Raw genomic sequence first — 25,772 nt, forward strand, 5'->3', positions numbered from 1 at the left:
CAAAATGAAGCTGCACACCAGGCACTGCCACCTGTTTTTACGCATAGACAATCTTTCGTTTTCCTTGTTTCAAAATTTTCTTACAGATAAATCCCTCCATTTAATCTTTTCACCAAGCAGAGACGAAATGCAGACAGAAGTAGAGGAAACCTCTAACCCGTGCTTGTACACTGAGCTGGCAACTACTGCTTCTGCCTCTTGTTTTGCCTAGAAGTTAACACAAATAAATTATCTTGGAAAAAAAAAAAACTGTTTTCCTCTCTCATAAATTCAGCACAGACTCCTAAAGAGTGAGACTGGAAGGAGATTACACAGCCCATGTTTATATCAGTACAATTTTTTTCTTGCACTGAGTAATCTCCAAACTTCATCTGACTACTTAAGGATGCGAGGCAGATTCTGCAACTCATAGAATGAGGCATTTTCACCACATTTTCTTCTGAGCACTATGAAAAAGAAGTGGATTTTTGAAAAAAAAAAGAACAGAGACCTGAAAATGATCTTAAGAAGGTTAATCTGTAGCAGTTAATAAAAGATACTTCTAGAAAACTAATCTCCCCAGGGGAGACAAAAAAGGAAGGACAAACGATGACAATTTAGATGAAAAAGGGAAGAAAATAAAAGGATGTTATAACCTTGGATGGCAAGAAGATCCTCTGTGCTTTTTTATTAATTACTCCATCCTTTCTTACATGCTTGAGACCTTCCTTATCCTCTGTAACCAATATTTGAATTGATGGCTCATATTTGGAGCAATAAAAGAAATGCAATTTTTAAGGAAGGCTGAGTATGCATTGCCCAGTAAGTTCTGAAAATCTTTTGAGTTTTATGTGGGATCCTGAAGAGGGTTGTAGATACCTAACACAGAACAGATAGGCTTGAAAGTGACGGACTAAATGTAGGATAAGATTTTATTTGATAAATTCCAAGTTTATAAACTTGGCATCTGAATCATTAACTAGGCACAGAACTTCTGGAGAGCAGTTCTGGGAACAACTTCTGGACAAGCAGAAGTAACTTGTAAAACTTCTTTTCCCATTCTTCGAACAAAGGCAAGTGCTTAAAATCATTTATTTTGCTTCTTCTTTTGATAGCCTCAGGATAAAACTTTTACAAGTTTTTTGACTGAATACATTTCTTTTTTTTTGGCTCTCCAGAATTTCTTAAGGGTTTTTGTAGCACTTACAGCTATGGTATTATCATGGAAAATAGACAAAAAGAAACAATTTATAAGATCTTAGAAATACAGAATACTGTCTGTAGTGCATATCCAAATAATAGAATGCAGATCTACATAATACTATGCAGTAATAGGCCACAATAAATAGTCCTGGAAATGCCAAAATACACGCATATATGTGAGGGTATAAAAGATGTATGTGCTCAAAATTGAATTTAACATTTTAATTATTAGTGCCATTTGCTGAGCAGATAGAAAATAAGAAAGAGGGTTGTTACCAGTGTATTTTCAGACAATGAAGGTTACTGTTTCATTGATTTCATGCATTGCTATTTTGCCCAGAATCCATGTCTAAACCATTTCATGAAAGTCACACACCATTTCTTTGAGCATAAACAACATTCCTCCCTCACAGACAAGAATATGATGACCAGCTTTCCCATGAACAGCTAGATAAAGAGATGATGACTTTATTCCCCATTCTCTGTGGATTGGCTTTTTTTTTTTACATGCTGACACGCCGTGATAAGCACTTTATGATGCATGGCTGACTGCCTCTAATACCACTTGATCCTTTATAAATTAAGAGGCAAGAGGCAGCAGACTATCATGTAACTCCATTACTGGGATTTGGATTAAGAGTGTCTTGCACGTGCTATTGTCTTTCTTTTAGCTGCTACACTTCAGGTGCCGTGGGAATAGTGGTTGGAATCCTTCTCCTGCTCATTTTGGTTCTCCTAAAGACTGGCCAAGGATATATTTGCTAGAGAGATGTGTGGACACAACTCTGGGGAAAAATCCAGTAACCAACAGAGAAAAAGAGTAAGTTTAGAAATAATGTTTTCCATTTCATTTCCATCTGTCTCGCAAAAGCTTGTCCTGCTTAGTAAACACTTTTAAATGCATAATATTTCCTAGGTTCATCCTATAAATATTTTACCTATTAGCCTGTGGAAGTAGCTATTTTTCCAAGAGATCTCTTGTAGCAGTATCTGTTAAAGAAGTATCTGGCCCATACCTTGGGGAAACATTTCTCCTCCTTGTAAGTCCCAATTATTTTCATGGTTTCTGTACAAGACTCTGCTTTCATTCCTTGCCAATTTTTAACAGAAGCTGACATTTATATCAAGCAGGCTTTATCTCTCCCACCTGCCTCTCCCCACACTGATCACTAGAGATGATGCCTTTGAAGCAAAATGTTCTTGACTCACAATGCTTCACTGGACATCACTGCTTTTAGCACAGGTAGAGGCATCATGTATACAAGGTTACTGTCCACATGAGCAAAATGATATTTTAACATTTCTTCTCCCACCACACCAGTAAAAGGAATAGTTATAGACTCAGTCTAATGAGGGAGGAGAGAGGAAGTCTGCACACCCAGCAAGACACAGCGAATGGATGCTGGATCTGCTGCAGCATTAGCCATTGCAAAAGAGACTTTAATGTTTCCCTCTGCATCCGTGAATCTACTTTTGTTTATAGATGTCAGAAGTGGAAGCAGACACAAATATCTTCTGGGAAAAATTATTTAAGCTTTATTTCTGTGATCTACTTTGTGATGTTTACTGTGGCTTAGATTATGCATTAAGCAGGTTCTCCTGATGTTTTCTTGATAAACCGGTTAATAAATCCCACAATTACTGAATTAAGAGTTTCAATAAAAATATTAAACCTAATAAGCCCATCTGATTAGCAATCTTGCGATTAAAAATTTAAGTCACAGGTAATTCAACACTGGATTTTTTTTAAAATGTGGTAAAGCAATTCAGAAATAAAATCTCCCTTGGAGATCCAACAGTGTTTTAAATGTAAGTGCCTTCCAGAATAAAATGTTTTACTGTCAGGACCAGATGCAATAGAAGGAAAAAAACCCCAAAGATCATTTTTCCCTTCAGAAGTGTCTACACATAAAAGCTGCTATAATATTTATTACTGCTGCCATAGGGGTTCAGTCCTTCCTCTTTGAACACCAGTGGGTACAAAAGTGATACTTCAAAGTAAATGTTTCCTCTGCCTTGTAAAACATGCTATTTTGTGAAAAACTTGTTCAATGGAAGTCGTCATGGTTACCAGCATGGCAGTGCTTTTGTCAATATTATGATCATTCCTAGTAGGGTAGTGACACTGAATACATGTGAAAAGCTCTAGATACTCCCTAGAAGCCACAGCTGTCTCAATGACCTCAGAAAATTGACACAAGGTCTGTTGCCTGCTGGACTGTGCTGATGCACTCTCTCTTGTGGAGCACCAAAGCAGAGGTGCAGTGTAGCACAAATGGTTTCTGAAAGCTCCTGTCCTTGCTTTGAACTTGATGCTTCTTTGCAGGAACTGGTGACCAGAAAAAGGGGAATTCAGCTGCATGACCTGACCTCCAGATCCCTTCACAGTGCTGTAGAAGGTAGCTACTCCTTGAGCCTAGAGACAGCAAACCCACTGATTTAATCCACAGGGAAGATCGGGCTGAATGGGATGATGTGCAACATGAGAGCTACAGCAATGTCTTCAGGTTCAGAACTCCAGCTGGTTGCTTGCACAGTGGTGGGTGCATTTCTGCTCCCCTTGTATTCTACTCTCATTGAGCCCTAGGCTTTGGGATGATGCAGAAAAGGACTTCAAATACTCAGGTTTTGATAACAGTTGTTACTGAGTGCTACAATTTTTTCAATAAAAAAAATGTAATGCACTAGAATTCAAGTTAAAAAAGAGCAATTTGCTAATAAAATACATATTTTCTGTGCTTACTGTGAACTTTGGTAGGAGTGCGCATACTAGGGTTTTCAAATGAAAATTAAAGTAGTGGAACCTGGGAACCAAATTCCCTTAAACTGCACTGAAAACCCTTGCTGGTGCTTTGAAGAAACAACTTTTTATTGCCTAGCTGTATTTTACCTCAGAACTGTAGAATTTTAGGAGGTTGGGTGTCTGGCTTGGGACCTACCACAAATGAACCTGACCTCACTATAACCCTTAAAAAACCCCAACAACCCAATAGCCTATGTGAGAAACTGCCACAAATATTTTGGCACCATTTACCAGTCTGAAAGTCAGCCTTTTAGGGCTGACCTAGCATGAAGACAGAACCACATGCCAAGTTGTAACTCCCCTCCTCCTTCCAAAATTGCTATCGTCTTTATTTTTTTTTAATCCACAACCCAGCGCCTTAAGTCCAGTGCCGAATGCTAACAAAGTCTTGACCTGCAGAGCGCTTATTTCTTCTGGGACCACTGAAGGAGGAAACCTTTTCTACAAAGGCCAGATCATGTAAACTGAGAAGTTCCTCACTGCAACACCTAAAATGGGATGGAAAGTGCCAGGAGTGGAGTTCAGAATCTTGTATTAGAGTCAGGATTCTGCCTACAGACTGAGATAAGCGAATGGGGCAAGCATGGGTACAGTCTATTTTGAAAAATTGTAGTCAGGAAGTAAAATCCCATCCTTTATTATTTTGCCTTTATCAGCAGTCCATAATCCTCTAAGCAAGGTGACTTTTCTTTCTATCAAAAACTATAAGGACTTTATGGTAATATATGGTATAATGCCAGAAGGAATTGCAGTGCCATCTGACACTTTTCTTCTGGAACTTCACACACAAAAAGGAAGAAAGCCAAACTGCTGTATGAAAAGGACCACACTGAGGACATTTCTTCCCAGCAGAGTGCCCCTGCATTAGAACTTAAGTTACATGAGAAGGGACATATTTTTTCCTTCTCTACCCTGAAGTAAAGCTCTGCCACTATACAGAAGGAAATACATGGTAGAGGCTAGAGATATCCCATACGTGATACCCCGATCAGCAAGACATCCATATGCATGTGAACACAGTGCAGCCATTTCTTTTTTACTCAGTCTTTTTTAGGCTAGAATGCCAGCCTTGCACTCTTCAGCATGCACACCATCCTCCCAGCTCCTGCAGGACAGATGATAGCCCATCAGGCAGAGAGTAGAAAAGAGATTGAAATCTGAATCCAGGTGTGGATCCATCAGGGAAATTGATGCTTTGCCTCCTCTTCTGTTTTAGCATGTGTATGATGTGATATGGTTCAGCTTTCAGCTTTCCACTCTGCCTTTATCTGGTTGCAGCCAGCCCTCTCCCACACCCTGCTCTCAGTTGCTCAGAGCAGTGCGATGAGGAGGAAGTTTGTATATCCCCAGTGTCACTTTGGTTTCAACAGAAGAAGGTTTTACTTCCTTGGTTTCTTCGAAGATTTCTGCTGATATTTTGTGAGCACTGCCACTAGGTTTTTTGTAATGAGAGGCTTTAATGCAGGAATACTTTTAATATCATCTTTATCTTATTTGCCTTATCTTTAAATCAATATCACAGCCACATAAGTAAAAGAAAGTCATTAAAAATTAACCTCTCTTTTCACCAGACCATACAGAGAACCTAAAGTGAAGCACTGGTAACACAGAAAAGCTAATGAAAGGCTAAGACTTAACACCTCGTTAATTAAAATCTCTGAAATGCTTGGAAAAATCTCCTTTTCACCACGGTTATGTGAGAGACAGAATAAAACAGAGTTAAATGAGGCAAGTGTATAAATAAGAGAGCCTGGAGTTTGCGGTAGTTTTACTTACTATCTTAATTATATATTTCCTTAGAATGATTCTTTTTTCCCTTTCTGGGACAGATGGGATAAATTAATCTTAAATGCAGCATAAAATCTGTTCCAGATCCTCTCATATGCCAGTGCTTAAACATTACTAACTAGAATAATAAAAGTCAGAGATGGAAAAGATCTATTAGCTGACCACCTAAAATTTAACGTACAGAAATGTATCCATTTAACTAAACCTATTTCTAAATATTTAAGGAGGTTTGGTTACATCTTAAATCAGTTCAGCAGTGGCTACAGTTAATTTATTTCACTTTGAAATCATGCTTAAAAGTGAGTGGAAGTGATCTGCTTTTAAATGCCGCTGCATTAACTAAATAAATGGATGTGTGTAGTCTAAGTGACAACAAGGTCTGCTCAGCCCTGGTAATAGAGAATAATATAAATGTCTCCTGATCACATCCTTTGGGGGCTCAGGATCCTCCATCACCATCGCAATTGATGAAGAATAAATATTTAGCTATTCCCAAAATAGAGGCTCAAGCTGGGAATCAAGATACGCTAAATTTTTGCATCAGTTTTGCCAATCTCTTTCCTTGGGTGAATCACTTAGCTACATGCAATATCTGAAAACTTACCAAGGCCTCTTACCTGAAAATGAGGACTCGACAAGTTGAAAGCACAGCAATTTGGTCGCAATCCTAGAAGAAATTGTACGCATTTCATTTTATGTATGTGAGTAAATGTGCTTTAGACAAAAGTCCACTAGTCACGAAGGACAGAAGTTTTTTCCACACGTTCTGAAGGACAGCACAGTTATGTATGAGTACTTTTTTTACAGCATTTTGTCCAACTAACTTCAAGTAACTTGCCTGGGAAAAGACCAAATAAGTATTCTAAATGAAGGGGCTTATTCCATACCTAAAACCTTATATTTATTGCAACATTTACATGAAATCCTTCATATAAACTGAAGAAAAATTGTTACCACTTTCAAAATGACAAGCATGCAAATCAAGTCAGATACTCAAACAGTTTAAATACCAAATTTCCTATACAACGGTATGTTTTTTTCCTAATTGCTGATGAACAGTAGAGATTGAAAGTTTCTTCTAAAGACCACTGCAGATGTGGTGGATTGACCTGTGATGCTGAGTGGCCACAGGACTGCATATAAACCCTGCAGCAAGATCTGGTAGAGAATCCACCAATTTCACAGTGAGCAGTTCTAGGCTTGGTATATTGCTCCTACAAATTGCTCCTATAATATGATAACATCAACTTTGTAGCTATTCTCAAGCTGTTCTACATTCCTCTAATTTGACAGAACTCCTACCTATGTACAGATTATTTTAGAGAACCATGGGCACAAATATTTAGAGACAACAGTTGCAAGAACTGTGCCCTGTATGAGCCCTTCAAATGATATATTATTCTTCATTTCAGCTAATGCATACAGTATCCATAACTGTATACTCGCACCATTGGCAAGCACAAATGTATGGGGGACACTAATGTTGTACAAGCAGTCAGCTAAATAAGCACTAATGGAAACACAGCACTTCTTACTCTTACTAGCTGACTGCAGATAGGTGATCCTACCACTCTCTTCGGTGTTGGTGACACTGCACCGGGAATACTGTTTCCAGTTCTGAGCCCCCCAGTAAAAGAGAAACCTGGATATACTGGAGAGAGTCCACCAAAAGGCCACCAAGATGATGTAGGGCCTTTCCTCCTGTGAGGAAAGGCTGAGAGAGCTGGGGCCAGAGGAGAGGAGGAGGCTCAGGGGGGTCTCATCAATGTCCATAAATACCTGAGGGAGGGTGCTAGAGGCCAGAGCCAGGCTGTCAGTGGTGCCCAGTGCCAGGTCCAGAGGCCATGGGCACAAACTGGAGCACAGGAGGTTCCTCTGAACACCAGGAGCACTGCTGTGCTGTGCAGTGACAGAGCACTGGCACAGGCTGCCCAGAGGCTGTGGGGTCTCCTCCTTGGGGATCTCCCAGAGCCGCCTGGACGTGGCCCTGGGCACCCNGAGCACTGGCACAGGCTGCCCAGAGGCTGTGGGGTCTCCTCCTTGGGGATCTCCCAGAGCCGCCTGGACGTGGCCCTGGGCACCCTGCTCTGTGGGTGTCCCTGCTGGGGCAGGGGCTGGGGCAGAGGGACCCGGAGGGCCCTGCCAGCCTCAGCCGTGCTGTGATCTGTGAACTTCTCACTGCAGTCCCACCTCATTGAGTATGACTGCTGGTAGCCTTGACTACACAGGAAGCACTCCAAGTACTGGTTTTGCACCGCATCACTTTCTCAACATTACTGCTGCTCGGACAGCCTTCCCCTGACTCTCCACGTGCAGTTTCAAAGCGACCACAGCTAACACGGCCACCAAGTGCCCGGCGGCAGAAGGGAGGCCGCGGAGCCCGTCCCGCCCCGCACATGCCGCAGCCGCCTCCAGCCCCGCGGCGGCGCTCAGCGGAGGCCCGGCGGCGGGAGGCCGGGCCGAGGGAGCGGCCCCGAGCCCCGTGCGGGCGGGCCGGGGCGGGCCAGAGCCGGGAGCTACCGCCTCCCACAGACGGCGGCGGAGCGGCGGCGGCGGGCATGGAGCGAGCCGAGTGCCGGCAGCATGCAGCAGCAGCAGCAGGAGCAGCCCCGCGGCGGCGAGGAGGACTGCGGGGACTCGGGAGCCGAGACGGGCGGGTGAGAGCGGGGCCGGGCCGGGGCGGCTCTGCCTTCTCCCGGGGGCTGCACTTGTTGGCCGGCCGGGGCCGGGGGAAGGGCTTTGTGCGCCGGTACGCGGCGGCCGAGCCTCGCTCACTGAGGGCTGCTTTCCTTCCACCCCGCCGCGGGATCCCCTGGGGAGCGGGGAGGGCTCCTCCTTCGGGTGATGGGGAAGAATCCCCTCAGCGTACGCGTGGGGAGGAGGATAGTGCCAGGCTGTGGCCATGGGCTTTCAGATGGAGCCCCACAGTGTTCCCAGAGCCATCCCTCCCTCCCGTGCTGAGGACGGCCGGCAGCGTGCCCTCCTGGGGGCAGTGACACCGGACAGAGCCAGCTCCTGCGGGAGGGACCGCCGCAGAGCCACGGAGGAGCTTAGATTTGTGGCTGTCCTGAATCCAGGCTGCTGTTGTCATGATACCATACCGACCTATGAAGTGCTGTAAACTTTGCAGGTAGTTGTCCAACCTGCAAGTGTCCTGTAAGTCAGGGAGAACAGAGGTTTTACCTGGATCCGTGACCCAACAGCCAGAGGTGCATTGTGCTTGTGAGCTGGGTGACTTCTGAGATCCCGGAGCTGCAGGGATCTTCCATGGGATATTTGTACAGCTCCCACTTCTGCAGGACAGCAGGAAACTCTATGCGGCTCTCCCACATGGTGCTGCTGGCTCACCTTGTTGGGAACAGCAGCGAGCCTGTGCTTGTACTCTGGCTCCAGAAGGACAAATCCCTTAACACTGTTCTCTTCCAGGTCTCTTCCCTCTCTTCCAGCTGTATTCTCCCAGCTCCTTGTCTGGGATATCTCTTCTGTTTCTACCCTGTTGCATGGGGATAAGGGTGTGCATACACACTGGTACTTCCCTTTGCATAATGTCATAGAATCATAGAATATTCCAAGTGGGAAAGGACCCACAAGGATCATCGAGGTCAGGCAGACTTCCTATTCCTGTTGACTTTCATCCTTATTACTACTGTAGCAGCACATGCTGAAATACAGGGAGAAAGACAGTATCTTGATCTCAGACTGATGCTGGTAAGTAAAAGCACCCACAAGGATGCACTGTGCTGGTGGTGCATGAGACTGAGAGTGTAACAAAACTGTAAAGCTAATTCTTTGCAGAGTGGTGTCAGGTGTGCAACACCCAAACTGAAGAAGCAGTATTGCAATTAAAAAAAAAAAAAAAAGCAGACAGGAAATATGGCAATCTCTTTCATTTATCTAGCTATTAATTCAAACATATGGTTTTTATTTCTTCTGTGGTCTGAGAAGCTAAGGACTTTCTCCATCACCTTACATAGTTGCGGTATTGAGTATTCTATGAGACCTGAACTGAAGGACAAAAAATCCACACCTTGTTAATTCTTGGGACTACAGCTTTTCTGTTCATCTTTGGGGAATGTGGGTAAAAGGAAGACAAAATAATCATGGCTGGTTCAAAACTCAAAGCATCGTTGATGGGCCAAGTCACTCTTAATTTACTGTGCTTATCCAGAACAGAAAAACCTGCATTTCCTCAGGAGGGGCACTCAGAAGGATTTGCCCCAGATGGTGATGTGAGCCTTTAGACTGCAGTGAGCAGCATGACAGCTGCTTATGCCTGATGCTGGTGACATGTTGAAGTTGTTGATTTTATGAAGCATCCCTGCCACTGGTTTGACACTGGAAGGTGCAGCTCAGCTCAAGAGTGTCTGAGAAACTTTAACAGGGACATATGGCAATTAATAGCTGCAGTGCTTCGCAAAGGTGTTTATTTTGGAAAGCAGTAGGTCCCTGCATGTCAATTATTATTTTTAGTTCTGTTTAGCAGCTATCTTAGTCTGAGAAACACTTTGCATATGTCTTTTTCACAATGTTTATGTTTCGGTTTTCTCAGCAAACCAACTGTTCCCAGCACTTGCCTTTTCTTCTTACCAAACGATCTGCTTTTTGCTTTGTCTCGATCCCATCATAGATATCGCTGAATTGCTGAATTGAGCTGTTTCCCTTTTTCTCTAATTACTCAACGGTTAAAAATAATATTAACTGTTTTGATGCTCAGCCACAGTCCTATGAAAGCATAAGGAGAGAGAGTGGCCAGAGTGGTTCAGTAAGAGGCTTACATCAAGTGCTCCCTGTCTGCCTCTGAACAATAGTGTGCAGTGACTGCAGTGAAGCCAGGCGCTGCAAGCCACTGTCATCTCAATAATTGTACGTAATGTTGTGTGAGCTCCTATATGGAGCCTGTGCCATGGAAGCTGTTTATAAAAACAAGCCAGTCTCATACATCAAGTATTCCGTTTGTCTCTTTAGGTTTCGCTGTGGTTTCCAGCTACAGGAAAGCTCACTTGCAGTTTTAAGCCTTCATTTTCCTAATCTGCTGGAAAATATCTCCCTCTTACTGCATTTGCCTCAGTAAACAGGGTTGGCAAAGAGGTCGCAGAACAAAAATAGTGTGTTTTAAGTGACTGAATCCAATCAGAATGGATTGAGCTGTTGTTGTCAAGTACCTAAATAAAGTGAGTAGAACGTGTAAGCCAATTAGTTTATATTGGCTATTTATTAATGAGATTTGAAAGTGTTTGACCATCTCTGATCTAAGGGATGTTATATGTGCTAAGTGTACCTTCTTTTGAACTGTATTTTGGAGCTTTCTAGTAAAAAAACTTACTTCATTTACTGAAATCTTTTAGCCCAGGAGTATGGGAGACGAAGAGTTTGCTGCTGTAATAATTTTGGCAGTGGTTCTGTACTTTTTAAGACCTGACATTTTAGGAAGAAGAAAAGGGTCCTTTGAGAGGAAAGGTGGTCTGATTAGAAAGCAAAGAGAAGGGAAAACAACTAGAAGAATTTGAAGGGAGGAGAGATCTTAATATTTAAAGAACTGATCAATTAAAGGAAAAGGGACAAAATCAAAGCAAAAACGACAGAAGATTCATACTTGAGCTGCTTAAAATGAGGTGCAGAAAACAACACTGTTCAATCTTCTTGATTTTAGAAACCACGTGGATATTGTTATTTCACTATCCTTACTCTGAATAGCGGGGGTAAGATTTTAGGGGCTGAAACATCCAAAGTGACAAACTCAGTGTTTTAAGTAGTTAGGCATACCATTTTGAAGCAGTGAGACAGATTGTTGCTGTCACTGATGCCCGTGGTGAAGCATCAGTTGAATTCATTGCTCTCAAGACTGATATCCAGAGGGAAGCATAACAAATGTGGAAAACAGGTCATTTTTCAGACATAAAGTCTTAAGTCATAAGCCTTAAATTTTTTGATTCCTAGATTTTTGTTAGGTCCATTAGCTGTGTTTAGGAATTGCTCCAACAGGAATACATCCTCCTGTTTATTAAGTTTATATACCTTAATTAGCGTAACACTTTAGTGGGATCACTGACATTAATGATTTCAGTATATGGGACAACTCCCAGCAGAACTTCATGTGCTCCCTCAGACAGCTCTAAGAGCTGATGCTGTAAAGGTTTCACACTTTAATCATTAGCCTGCTAACAGTGCCAAAATTTACCTAAATTCTCCCTTTTTCCCTTCCTCACTTAGAATTCATTTTAAGTTTTGAAAAGTTGGAGCTTTTGAATGATTTGACTTTGCAACTTGAGCCTTTCCTTTTGTACTTCAAAAGATTTATTCATCTTTTTAGAGAAAGTGGGAAAACTTGACATCTTCCCTTCCCAATACACCTAAGTATGGAAGAAGATTTTTTCTGTGTAAGTTACTAACTTAAAAATTGAGATTTTATTAATGATGCAGACTTCATCCACTGGTAGATAAATGCTGAGTATGTGATGAGTTTTAGGAAGAAGGAAAGCTATACTGCTTCTTTGGTAGCAGCAGACTGCCGAGGAACAATTCAAAGGTGTGTGGAGTAATACCTTTCAAACTAGAGAAACCAAAGATTGCATGGGCTTTGGACTCTGTACAACACAACAGCTATCTGGAATGTATATTTAACAAAATCCATTACTGCTTAGTTGTGGTTATTGTCTTGGGGTTTGATCCATTCTTTCTGTTTTCTTCTGTGTCTATCTTCCCTAAATTAATTGCTACAGAGGTTGTTCTAACTTCTTGGGTGTGCTATACCCATTCACTGCTTTTCCTTGTAGCTCTCTCCCTATCTGGATGCGTGACACTGGATCAGTCACAAACTCTCTGAGCCTCTTTTTACTTATCTGTTAAGCAGATTAAGAAAAAATCTTTTTTTCTTTTATTTATTTATTTTGTTGCAATTCTGTAAGCTTTGTGAGACTCTAAAACAGAAAATACAGTTGTTAATGGGAGACAGGGCAGTCTATGAAAAAGAGGGTGTACATCACTTAAAAATATTAAGAATACTGTAGTTCATGTGTGTCCTCAGTGAGAATGGGCTGCTTAAATTATCAAATGAGTAGATGAACTGTTTATTTGTTGGGGAGGAGTTGCTGTTTACATGTCACTGTCAGATGGTTCTAACTTAAAGGGTTTCAATTCTTAAGACTTTGTCATCTGTATGGTAGTCCTTCAATATGACAAGTCAGTTTCCCGTCACATATTTCATCCCGTTGTGAGAAACTCTCAGGAATACAAACTACTCCTGCTGAATCCTGTTTTTGAAGCTGTTGGGTTTTTTTACCTTGGGGCCTTCTTTTTTTTTTTTTTTTTCTTTGCTGAAAGCTTCACTTCCTATATATCCATCACTCTGGATATGTCAAGCTATACAATTTGTCTCATTTCACATTCAAGCAATGTAAAGTTGAGTATTTTCTCACAAATTTGGGCTGAAACACCATTTCTGATCAGATTTAAGTTGAATGAAACTATTTTGTTGAACCTATGGGTAGGTAGACCTGTTGGTGTATCACACTGGGGCCGGGCACTGAAAGCAATATCAAAACAGACCATCAGTTACATTCTGCTGGGCAGGAGAGTTGTACTGATACCCACAATGGCTAGGTCTCAGTATGAGATTCCTCTCTACTAACTGTGGCTAAGAGGAGCAGAACCCCAAGAGGATGACTCTGTCCCTCCATCCTGCCTCATCAGATGCATTTTGGAAGGTTAGAAGCAATGCATCATTCAGATATTTTTTACTGAGAGAGTGGTGAGATGCTAGAACAGGCAGCCCAGAGAGACTGTGGATGCCCCATCCCTGGAGTGTTTCAGGCTGGGTTGGATGGGGCCCTGGGCAATTTGATCTAGTACTTGATCTAGCAGCTGGCAGACCTGCCTGTGGCAGGGAGTTGGAATTTGAAGATCCTTGAGGTCCCATCCAACCCAAGCCATTCTGTGGTTCTATGATTCTATGATTCTATGATATAATGATAACAACAATGGTGATGATGATGACAATGACAATGTGGATGATGATGATGTCTCTCACATGGGCCCTCAAACATAGTTCTTGGAAATAAGCTCTTGAGTATAAGCGGAGCTGTGGGAATCCATCCTCTGACTTCATCACTCCACTGGGAATCCAGAGCAAGGTGTTTTGAGAGGAGTTTCTCTCAGTTATTTCACTGCAGTCAGCTTGATTGCACAAGTAGAAGTACAAGGAAGGTAATGGGTTTGAGTTGGATTGATATTAGTGAAACAGATTGCAATCTGACCCACAGGAATTTGGTGAGAAGAAACCCAAGACAGACTGCAAACCTAAATCTGACTCACACATTGTGCTTGAACTGCTATAAAATCCTTCTGAATGCCCTGTGGAGCAATTTCTGAGGGAGGAAAGGCAAAGAAGCTGTTAAATACAGCTCTTATATGGAATGGTGAAATATGAAACAACTGTAGGTAGAGAAGGCAGGAAAAAATGCAACTACAGCAGGCACCATACCATGAGTTGTAGGTAAGCTAAGGATGTAGACAACAGAGGAGCTAGTAAACTTTACAGGGTGGTGGATTTTTTTTCTGGAGATTTAGGAGTCTTGGCAATGGAGAACTTGGGCAAAGCATAGTGTTAAAATAACTGGAGAGGTGTGATCGTCTTGTTAAAATAACTTGAGTGGTATGTTCATCCTACACAGCAGACCGCCTTGTGGAGATGTTGCTTGGCTCAGAAGCTCTACTTCTGGCTATACTAGTGCATTAAACAACATGTGAGGGTGTTCCTGAGCACTGGGACAGGGTTGTCTGTACTGTTGGATATTTAAGATGGTAGATGGCATCAGTTTAGATGGAGCCATCTTGTTCTCCCGTGGGATTTGTAAATATGTTTCATCATGTTAATGTGAGTTGGTGGCTGCTGGTAGAAGACCACTTAGTAGGCTGGAAGGCATGAGGTTTTAATGGTACAGGTGCAGACTTACACAGCAGTTGGCCTCGATCCCACACAGTTCTTCTGAGCACATCTGTTTATTAGCATAGATGTTACCACTGTTGTCCTGCTGATGTCTTTCTGTGATGCAGAGACATAACACAGCTGCTCTTCTTTCCCAAATAAATGGGCTTACAGTGTTTTTATATATTACACTCAGAAACTTCTGGTTGTGCTAGAAACTACTGGTATTCAGCGGGCTGCTTCCCCTTCCTGAGTATTCTAAGGCTTTGTATTAATAATCATCAATGAATAATGCAGGCTGACCTCGAAGGCCTACTTAGGATCTTTTGTGCTTGGGATGGTCTTATGCTCACTGATAATACACACTCCTGATCGTTCAACAGCTCTGGTGGGAATCTTCGTCCCACATTTATCTCAAGCTTCTGCATTCTTTCTTTAATGCCTCTTGACATGTTCACAGCTCCTCTTTGCTGCTGGGCTGACCATTGGGCATAGATTCTTTGCCCTCCTTTTCAGTACCTCCTACTGTTTCACAGTCCTTTTTGATCATTTTTTCCTCATTATGTGCCTGTAAAAGTAAAAGTCCTCTGTTTGTTTGATTTCTGTCCTGAATGTTTCTTTCCTTTTATCTGAACTGTAATATCTATCAGTAGCACAGAGGAAATAGCTAGTTGCAAGACCATGTAATTGTTTGGGAAACTCTGGGCAATATGGCTCCAGTCTTTTACCATTAAAGCCAGAGAGTGCTTTCTCTTGAGTTATCCTAATGGGAGAATATCTCCAAAGGGAACTGATAGGATCTGAGACCCTGAGTGTTTAAAACAGGGATGGAAAGGATGGGAAGGGACAAAATTGCTTTGTGTCCAGACAGTCCGTGTGACTCAGGAGTTGTTTATTTCTGTAGTCTATTTAGAATTCAGTATCCTACAAAAATGACTATAAGGAATAAAATATTTTATATTTTATAAGTCACTTAACCATTACACACCATGAATCTGAGTGGTTTGTGCTAATGTGCTGAAAATATTAAGGATTTTACTCACTGTCATTTTTGCTCATAAGGGCTATATTCAAGACAAAATAAATTCTGGGAAGGAAAGGAGTCAGAGGGAGGACAAAAGGCAATGTGTGTTTGTCCTGAGAGTACAAAGAGAGACTCATATTCATGCCATTTGGTGTTAGGCATGAAGCTGAGGGTCCTACAGTATCATTTCCAGATGACATTAAGGGAAAGACACACTTCAGACGTCTCGTTATCGACCATAGGTGGAGCTAAGGGAGAGTGCAGCTCTTACTTTGGCATCTGAGGTTGACATAAGCCTTTGAGCTTAATTATCTTTTTTTTTTGAAATCCATGTATGTCAGTTATGCAACAAGCATGAATTAAATATTAGCTTGAACCATATTAGAATTACAGAAGGCCCCCAGTACAATTCTAAAGCCTATTAAAATGCATCTATGCAATTAGTCTCTGAGCACAATGTTGTCTCCTCCCTTCTCACTCCCCATCTTTTTATTTTTCCTCTTGTCTCATTTTTCATGGCCTGCCTGTATACAGAATGCCAGCTCCTTGGTTCGGGACTCATTAATTCTCCGTGCTCGGTAATGCGCCTGCAGCACTTTGGGATAATAAAATAACAGTGTGAAGTTAACAGAAAGCTGCTTCTACTTCCAGTCAGCAAAAGACGAAGCATTGTCTTGCTCCTATCTGAAATACAAGCAATGCAGATTCATGCAGAATTAGCTACAAACTATTGAACACAGATACATGCAGGGACAGCCCCAGGCTGTTTTCAAACAGAAGCACAGATTAAATGAATCCATACTTGGGACGCTTGGAGGCAGCTGGATGGATATTGCTTGCCTCTGGGCTTGTGAAGAGGGCTGTGTTACAGTTTTAACATTCTCCCAAATATACACAGTGCCAAATGATAGGCACACGATTCTCTTCTGAAAATAGCCCACAGCTTTATGCCCCATGCAGCACCACCCCCTGCAATGGTCTTCTCCCCTCAGAAGCTGAAAGAAGAGCATCTCCCTCTCTGCCCATGCCATTACTACCTCCACCTTTCCCAGCTGTACTGGGGTCCTGGGGGGAGTGTGGTTGAGAGATGACATTTTATTTGTGAAGGAGATGCTGGGCAGGAGGTATGGACGGGTATTATAAAAAATTCAAGGGGAGTCATTTTTTACTGGTCCTTCAGGATGGGGTAGTTCCTTGTGCACCTCCTCACCTGAACAAGCAGTCTTAGCATCTGACCTTCAGGTTACTGAGTTCTAAGCATGGGACTGCGAAATAGAGGGATGACAGTTTTTGCTTTGTTTCCTCTGCAGAGATAAGTTCATATCAGAACCCAAAGCAACTGCTATAGTTGTTGGAGATTTATAGCTTTTATTCCCTTGGATACCTGAGAGCCTGGATTGTGAAGGTATCCTGAGAATATGCTTAGATGGTATCTAAGCATATCCAGACAAGTATCTTAGGAGTCAAGGCTCACATGCTTTTTTGATTTAAAGAAATATTGCAAACTTGTTGCAATTATTTAAATAAAACAAGAAGTTAGGTTTGTAACCAAGAACTATGTTTTGGTTCTTTTGAACAGTTTGCCTGTAATGATCAGGACACTGCAGGGTGTGTGTGCAAGAGGGTAATAGTGGCAGAGTGCTATGAGGAGTGGGGTCTGTTCTGGGGCACTTGGAGAGTAAGGGAGTGGAGGGTCTATGAATGAACTCCAAAATCAAACACTCAGAAGTCATCTGTAGGGACTTGGAAATGAATTTTAAAAAAAACACTGTATTCAGTGTTGGCATATTTGTTTTGCTTCAGAATTTCTGAATCTTTGGGAAACAAATGGACCATGTTTTTGAGTCTTAATCAGCACAGAACAGGGCTTTCAGAGGTTTGGCGTTATATATAACTGCAAAGTTATTTGCACTGTTGCTCAAAATAGTTAACAGCTCTGACACTGGTGTATGAAAAGTGGGACATGAGCCAGCAGTGTGCACTTGCAGCCTGGAAGGCCAACAGTATCCTGGGCTGCATCAACACAGGAGTGGCCAGCAGGGAGAGGGAGGGGATTGTCCCGCTGCACTCTGACCTTTTGAGGCCCCATCTGGAGTACGGTGTCCAGGCCTGCTGCCCCCAGCACAAGAAAGACATAGAGCTGTTGGAGCGGGTCCAGAAAAGGGCCAGAAAGATGCTCAGAGGGCTGGTGCACCTCTACTGTGAAGAAAGGCTGAGGGATTTGGGCTTGTTTAGCTTGGAGAAGACAAGGCTCGAGGGAGACCTTATTCTGGCCTTCCAGTACTTAAAGGGAGCTTATAAGCAGGAGGGGGACCAACTTTTTACACAGGTGAATAGTGATAGTACAAGGGGAAATGTCACTAAACTAAAAGAAGGGAGATTTAGATTAGACGTTCAGAAGAAATCTTTAACTCAGAGGGCAATGAGGCCCTGGCACAGGCTGCCTAGAGAAGCTGTGGGTGCCCCATCCCTGGAGGCACTCAAGGCCAGGTTGGATGCGGCCCTGGGGAGCCTGAGCTGCTGGGTGGCAGCCCTGCTTACTGCAGGAACTAGATGATCTTTAAGAACCCTTCCAACGTAAGCCATTCTATGATTCTGTGATTCTACAACATTCTCACGGATAATCCCATATGCACTGAAGTACAACCTGTAGCTAATGGTTTTGCTGAGAGATGTCTTGAAGAGGGAAAAGGTTTCCTAAAGCAAAAACCTTTATAATGTGTCCAGCAGGGCAAGGAAAGTGATCCTGCCCCTCTGCTCAGTGATTGTGAGGCCTCACCTGGAGTACAGCATTCAGATGTGGAGTCCTCAGTACAGGAGAGACATGGATCTGTTGGAGCGTGTCCAGAGGAGGGCCACAAAAATGATCCAAGGGATGGAACACCTCTCCTGCGAGGACAGGCTGAGAGAGCTGGGGCTGTTCAGCCTGGAGAAGAGGAGGCTGCGGGGAGACCTGAGAGCGGCCTTTCAGTCTCTAAAGGGGGGCTGTAAGAAGGAAGGGGACAGACTCTTTAGCAGAGCCTGCTCTGACAGGACAAGGGTAAATGGTTTCAAACTAGAACAAGGGAGTTTTAGACAGAATATAAGGAAAAGAATTTTTACAGTAACGGTGTTGAGGTGCTGGAACGGGTTGGCTATAGAGGTGGTGGATGCCCCGTCCCTGGAGACATTCAAGGTCAGGCTAGACGGGGCTCTGAGCACCTGATCTACATGTAGGTGTTCCTCTTCATTGCAGGGGAGTTGGACCAGATGACCTCTTCGGGTCCCCTCCAACTCGAAAGATTCTATGATAATCTAAATACTGACATTTCAGTTCTCTCTTTTGGTCTGCCCTGCCAGTTGTATCCAAAGAACAATAAAATTTCTACTTTGCAAATAGAATTCTCTTTAAAAAAATACAGCTTTAGAAGAAAAATGAGGAAGAGAGTCAAAATCACGTAGACTTTTGTTCCTAACCTGTGTCTGAAGCAGCCTGTTTATTTCCTCAGAGAGCCTCCTAAGCTCTATCTTTATGCCTGAAGTGTGGTAGAATGATTTGCCACTTCCATTCCTAAAAAAAACTCAGTGCTTTACATAAATTTTTTCAAAATTCATACAAAACACCTTTTTTTCTTAGGCCATGTTCAAAACTTGTTCCAGTTATTACTGCCTTAGTGAAAAACAAAACTAAAACCAAATGGTCCCTAAACCAATTTAATATGCAATGTGAATTAACTTTGGTACATTTTTAATGATCTCTTTTACATGTCTTGCAGGTCTGAGTACAGCCGCATGTCCTCTACCAGCAGTGAGTATAACTTTCAGACTTTTTTTGTAATGTAATCTCAGCTTCTTGTTTTTCTGACTGCTACTATTTATTAACGTCAATCTAATGTTATGATGGAGTTTATACTGACACAGTAAGGCCCTCATGCTTGCTCTTCTTGGATATATGTCTAGAAGCAGCATATAAATTAAGCTGACTGGATGTTCATGACCAAAATACAAGCCATGTGTAAAGTTATAAATATAAGAGGTGATACGAATACAAGGCAAAATTAGAACAAAAATCTGTTAATATGACTTGACCAATTTGAATGGGTCCTGCAACCAAATGAGTCTGTACTGATGAATGACATTAGAGCTGGGAGATGCAGAAGTAACTGAATGCTTATTGCAAGTTGATGCGAAGGAAGTACTTGAGAACAAATCCTAGGAAGGTTTTCTTTGATTTCGAAGGTGATAGATACTCTAGTGAGTGTCACAATTTTTCTAAGTGTTTAGGATAATTTAATTTAAATTATTTAAAATATTAATTAAATATTAAATTTAAAATAATTAAAGGTTATCTTAGTATCTGGATTATTTTTCTTACTCTTTTCACCAAAGCAAAATGGCATTGTTAAAGCAATTTCAAGTAGCACTTTTTCAGTCCTCTATCTTCCCACTCAAACCATTTTCCTACTTGTAGGACATACTGTACCTTACATTTGCATACAGTGCAAGATGATACCTGTGTCCCTGGTACACACATAGACTACAATTTTATTTATGCCAAGTAAGCAAATCAAGAATTCAGAGATGACTAATTGCATTTTATAATCTGGATCTTTATGCACCTTGAAAATCAGAGGAGAAGAAAGCTGTCTGTTTTTTTCATTCACACATTCTAGCTGAAGCATGGAGAGAGTTTGTTTTCCATCTTCCATGATCTTCAGTGGAGGGCTTTTATTGATTTCAGCAAGTGCTGGATCAGACAGTATTCATAATGTCTGGCTCCTGAGCTGATGTGACTAGCAGGGAGCTTGCTGTCTTTTCCCCATCTGCTCTGTGTGTGTGCATACATCTGAGAAAAAGAATTCAATGCAGCTTTTTCCTAAACATTGTTGTTTAAATACGTTTCTGGCTTCCCGCTGGAAGACAGACTTCTTGAAATGATTGAGAGGCAGAATCCAACCAAACAACTTTTTCTTTTTTTGTATTTTTTGAATTTGACTGATTATCCCAGGTATGTGCCCTTCCCCTCAAATCACGATTTTGAGTAATCATTTAGGGCTGCCTAGTAAACATGTTTGTTTGGCAATTACGTTCAGAAGACAAGGCATGAGAAAGTAAATTGTTTCCCACCAGGTTTTGTCCCTTACTGTTTTGGTGTGGCTGCTATGTATTTTATAAATAAAGGTAACATTAATTTTGTAATTCTTCTTTTTTTTTTTTTAATTAGCTGTTCTCATGTGTAATGCTTAGTTGTACAGAAGGTACAGTTCTCCATGATGAGTGTAGTCACCTCGATGTCTCACTGACCAAGGCTGTCCAGAATATGTGAGGATTACAGTTGCATTTCAGCTCTGGTGATTTGTCAGTACAAGGATGTTTATCATTCCAGTATAGACGCAGAAGTTCAGGAGACAGGGCTGTCTCTTTTTCTTTTCTGCTTCCAAAGCAAATTATATTGTTACGACTTCACAAGTAGCAGTATTTAGCCTTGCACTTTGTGGTGTTTGTGTGGTCACTTTGGTCAGACAGTGAGAGAGAAACAGTAACACTGATGTAAAAGAAGTTAAGTAAAATAGAAGTGCTTTTGTGTTGGAGGCTGGAAGACAGTGAGTACATAATGCATTTGAAGAAAAGATTACTGGGGAAGAGATATATTAAAAAAAAAAAACAAAACACCATGATTTAACCATTTTAACTTATTTGGGGAAAAGATAGATTCAGAAAATGGCATCACTTGTAGTACAGAAGCAGTGTAATCCATGGTGCCATTAGGACCTAAGGTAATACAAAATAAGCTATCATGTTAAAAAGCAGAGTCTCCATTATCTACAGCTACTTCATTTGAAGTTCCTGTTCTAATGAAGTGGAGCTTATCTGAACTAGGAGCATTACAAGTTCATTTGGTTTTGCAGAAGTCTTATTCTCTGGAGCCAACAAGGATCCAATTTCAGCATTTAATACATGAATAATTCTGTCTTGTGAAGTTCTGGGTAAGCTCCTCTGTACAAAGGTTTTGCACAGACATGCCCAAGGAAAGGGTAGGAAAGCTTTGGCAGGTGAATTAGCAATAGATGCCTACACTGCTCCCTGCAAGGACAGCAGCTGAACAAACCAGTGCCAAGGCCCATGGGAACCCTGAAGCTGCAGGAGGAGACTCACCCAAGTCAGAAGTGAATCTCTTGGGCTGCTTTGTGACAATGGAAGAAGCAGTCGGTACAGGAATTATTTAATTTTTATTTAATTTTCCCCAGGCAGTTATTGCGGGAGACATTCACCAGATCAGGGGCTTCTCTCATGTGCTGCTTGGGCCTTTGGTCTCAGGCAGTATCTCAGTCCTTTTGTTCTTTGCCATAGCGTTCCAGCTTTGGGTAACCAAAGAATGCTCTTCACCGCAGCATTTGTCTATCATTGGTGTGTTTTGAATAGCAATTACTTTGGGACAGAATGCAGAAGTTTGCAGAGAGCATCTGTGTTAATTTCTCTAGGAAAATGGGGCCACTTATTGCCCATGCTGCTGTGACTGTTGCTGCGGTGACTATGGCCCACTTTTCCCATTCCTATTTATTGAGCAGAGTAAATAGTCCAAGCAAACCTGCCTGCTGGATGCTAGGTTGTGAGGCATTGTGGCTTTGAAAGGTTCGGCAGTGTGATTTCATGGAAGATAAGTGCTAAATTAATTCTGACATTCTTTTCCTTTTCTGAATTCTAATGTGCGTAACCCTCTTTTTCCTTTGTTCTGTAGCAGTAGGTGTGCTTCATCTCAGTAGCGTGTTTTGCCCACTGGTGTGCTCTTCCTTAATCTAGCAAATGCGATAAGCTTATTTTTGCTCATATTTTCAATTACCTTTACAATTACTGTTTTCAATTACCATTAGGGATCCCTAATCGTGTATAAGAGGCAATTGTGCTAGACATTTTACAAACACAGGAGAGACTTTTACCCAAAGTGCATAACACAAAAATGTAAAGACCATTGGCAGCTTCTGGATACAGGTAGCTGGAATCACAAAGAGACAGTTAATTAGTATTGGTCAGCACAGTAAGGAACAGTCTCTGCACATCAACACTGTAATTACCTTCAGGTTGCTTTGATCTGTACATTTCAGTGACAACTTTCAAGCAGGGAGAAGGCTTTTATAGAACCTGCTTACCTCCTCCTCTGTGCAGTCTTCGCTTTTATGATAATGGAGCTTCAGAAAGACCCAAACCAAAAGCAGGCATTTTGAAGAAAGATTTTTGTGGTTTGTGACATTAAATATTCCACATTTAGTCAGATCTGGGGGATAGTTTAACCAGGTTGTCCTAGAAATAACTGTAAAGATAGGTGGCATTTTTTTCACTGTCAACTTTATTCACCTAGGCAATCAGTAGGGAACTACTTAGGTACGCTTTGTGCTGTTTCTGCTAAGTCATAAATGAAACACACAAGCTGGCCCTGTGGGAAAAGGCATAAGCTTGTAGCAGATTGTAGAACATTTGAGATACCAAAACCGTGTAGCAACACAGTGTTTCATGTCATGCAAGGTAAAAGAAGCTTTTCACCCACGTGCTTTGCTGTTGGAAAGCTCGTTATTCACCTTCCTCTGCTCCCTTGCCTTTCACTTAGCAGTTAGGAAATAATTCAGTACTTCTGATGTAGTTTAGGATGGTTTGTGTTCGTCCACCTATGAGCTAGACTATTATTACTTTTTTCCATGTTGCATGTTTTCCATGTCGAGGGCAACGGAGCTGGTGAGGGGTCTGGAGCACAGGCCTTATGAGGAGCGGCTGAGGGAGCTGGGATTGTTCAGTCTGGAGAAGAGGAGGCTCAGGGGAGACCTTATTGCTCTCTATAACTACCTGAAGGGAGGTTGTAGTGAGCTGGGGGTCAGCCTCTTCTGTCTTGTAACTAGTGACAGGACGAGGGGGAATGGCCTCAAGTTGCGCCAGGGGAGATTTAGGCTGGACATTAGGAAACACTACTTTTCTGAAAGAGTGGTCAGGCGCTGGAATGGGCTGCCCAGGGAGGTGGCTGAGTCACTGTCCCTGGAGGTGTTCAAGAAACATTTAGATATAGCATTGAGAGACATGGTTTAGTGGGGTTATTGGTGGTAGGTGGATGGTTGGACTAGGTGATCTTGTAGGTCTTTTCCAACCTAGCTAATTCTATGATTCTATGATTATTAGAACCCATGGTTCTAATAAATAAGCACAAGACAGTTTCTTTTGGCAGATTTACAAATATGTGGGTTACCAAGCATGTTGCTTTTTTCACTAAATTTACCTTCACCTCATTTTCTGTGTGTATTTGATTCATTTGTATGCTAGTATAAATTCACATACCTGTTTTGGGATTGAATCAATGTTTTGTCGGCTTCACCTGTATCAGCTCACCTGGGCTGTGTTTGCAGTATTTTCTCTGCAAGTAGCTGGAGTTTTCATCTGTAAAACTGCAGCCTTCTGTGTGGGACAGTAGTGGTGATGTTTCTGCTATTCTTGATGGCAGTGGAAGTGGCTGAATCTTACCTCCACACAAAAGATGTGCATTGAAATAGACTGCCCTACTTGGACAGTAGATTTTGATTCCTGAATGACAATTGCGTGAGAATGTTTCCCAGTCCCAATACTTCTTCCTTCTCCTGTCCTGCTTTCAGATAATTGATTTAAATTGGCCATAACAGAATGGGTAACATTCTTCTTTTGTTACTCCTTCAGCTTTTTTCACCTCTGGCTCATTAGATTGGATCTGGTTATGGGGAACAAGTGATCTCCAGCATTACTGAAAAAGCTGTTTATGAAAAGAGCCTTGAAACCTCATGTTGGTGCATGTGCCATTAATTCATTTAAGACATCATATCCAAATCCATGCTTTTTCCTTCAGACTTATTCCCAGACACCTAACAACTCTCATAAATCGCAGTTAGGGCAAGTTAATGGCATGCAGTCAAGTCACAGTTTCCAAACAGGAAAAAAAAACGGTTGCCCAAAAAGTAGTGCTGTCCTGAATTTGAGGTAAGCTGTTGTGGTGTCCCCAGGCTGTGTTACCATCCCTTGCTGACTCAGTGCTCTACCAATCTGCTTTCATTTTGAGCAGCTCTACCTTGAACCCTGCGGTGAGGTGGCTGCCCCCAGGATTAACATCAGCAGTGAAAATTCAGTATTTGCATGTGCTTACATCCTGAGAACCTGGCAAGAGTTTCTCAGGTACAGATGTCATCTATCAGAGCGTGAGAAGTCAGTATGAGGCCACCTGTCCCCTCCATGCCCAGAGCTTCCCAAGACATGATTTTTACACCATTTTCATCCCATATGCATACAATAGTATGCTACCTCTTTTCTTTGCTCCCTCTCTTTTTCTCTTTTTTTTTTTTTTGCCCTCATGACTTCCATGTCTTAATGATACCACAAAAGAATCTGACTCCTCCATCTCTGTTTGATTTCTTAGATTGTAACCTTGTCAGAAGGAAATGTAAGGAGAAAAAGTACCCCTGAATGTAAAAAAAAAAAGTGTAATATCCAGCCAAAGGACTAGGTCCTTTGTACAGGAGAGAAATGTCAGTGTCTTCAGGACACTGTTCTTTCATTTCTAATTCTTAAAAGTTTTTATTACCAAACACTCTAGAGACCAAGGGATCGTATCATGTTCAAAATAGCATTTAGTGGAGCTTTGGACTAAAGACAATAGCCTTCCTGGTTGCAAAGATAATGGGAGCTACAGGAGCATAAGGACCTATAGCACTGTGCAGATTTATCGGTATCCTCTAACAATAGCATGTGAAGAAATGGCTTCCTGCTACTCATGTCTCATTTCAGTATCTGGTTCCCTTCACTTAACAACTGTTAAAGCTAGTGAAAACTAGCCAGGCATGGGAAGAGGGTGAGCTACATTTGGACTTCTAAAAACCTGTCAGAAAGGTAAAAAATAGTAATGAAGTTGAGTGCTTTAAGCTCATTTAGTTGAAACCAGTTATGTCCCAGACACTTCTGGACTGGGTATATTTTCAGTATACTTCTCCAATCATTGTCATGCAATAAGTGTAAGGATATAACTATATTATTTTACTGCAATATGAATATATACCATAGTATTGTTTCCA

At 41.9% G+C, this 25,772-nt stretch overlaps 1 protein-coding gene and 1 long non-coding RNA gene across 2 annotated transcripts in view; one reads left to right on the forward strand and one right to left on the reverse strand.

Moving 5' to 3' along the window:
* On the reverse strand, window positions 857–8,190 carry LOC110387950. Its single transcript, XR_002432754.1, has 3 exons — window positions 7,964–8,190; window positions 6,391–6,440; window positions 857–1,967 (listed from the first exon to the last, which is right to left on the reverse strand). It is a non-coding gene; the product is annotated as an uncharacterized LOC110387950 (long non-coding RNA).
* Window positions 8,281–25,772, forward strand: part of FAM124A (family with sequence similarity 124 member A) — a 39,449-nt gene continuing 21,957 nt past the window's right edge. Inside the window, exons 1-2 of the mRNA XM_021376711.1 lie at window positions 8,281–8,430; window positions 19,476–19,507. Of these exons, the coding sequence (XP_021232386.1) occupies window positions 8,357–8,430; window positions 19,476–19,507 (106 nt within the window). The 5' untranslated portion in view covers window positions 8,281–8,356. The remainder of the gene's footprint in view (window positions 8,431–19,475; window positions 19,508–25,772) is intronic.

Source organism: Numida meleagris, chromosome 1, assembly GCF_002078875.1.
Source record: "Numida meleagris isolate 19003 breed g44 Domestic line chromosome 1, NumMel1.0, whole genome shotgun sequence".
In the NCBI taxonomy this organism is placed as follows: Eukaryota; Metazoa; Chordata; class Aves; order Galliformes; family Numididae; genus Numida; species Numida meleagris.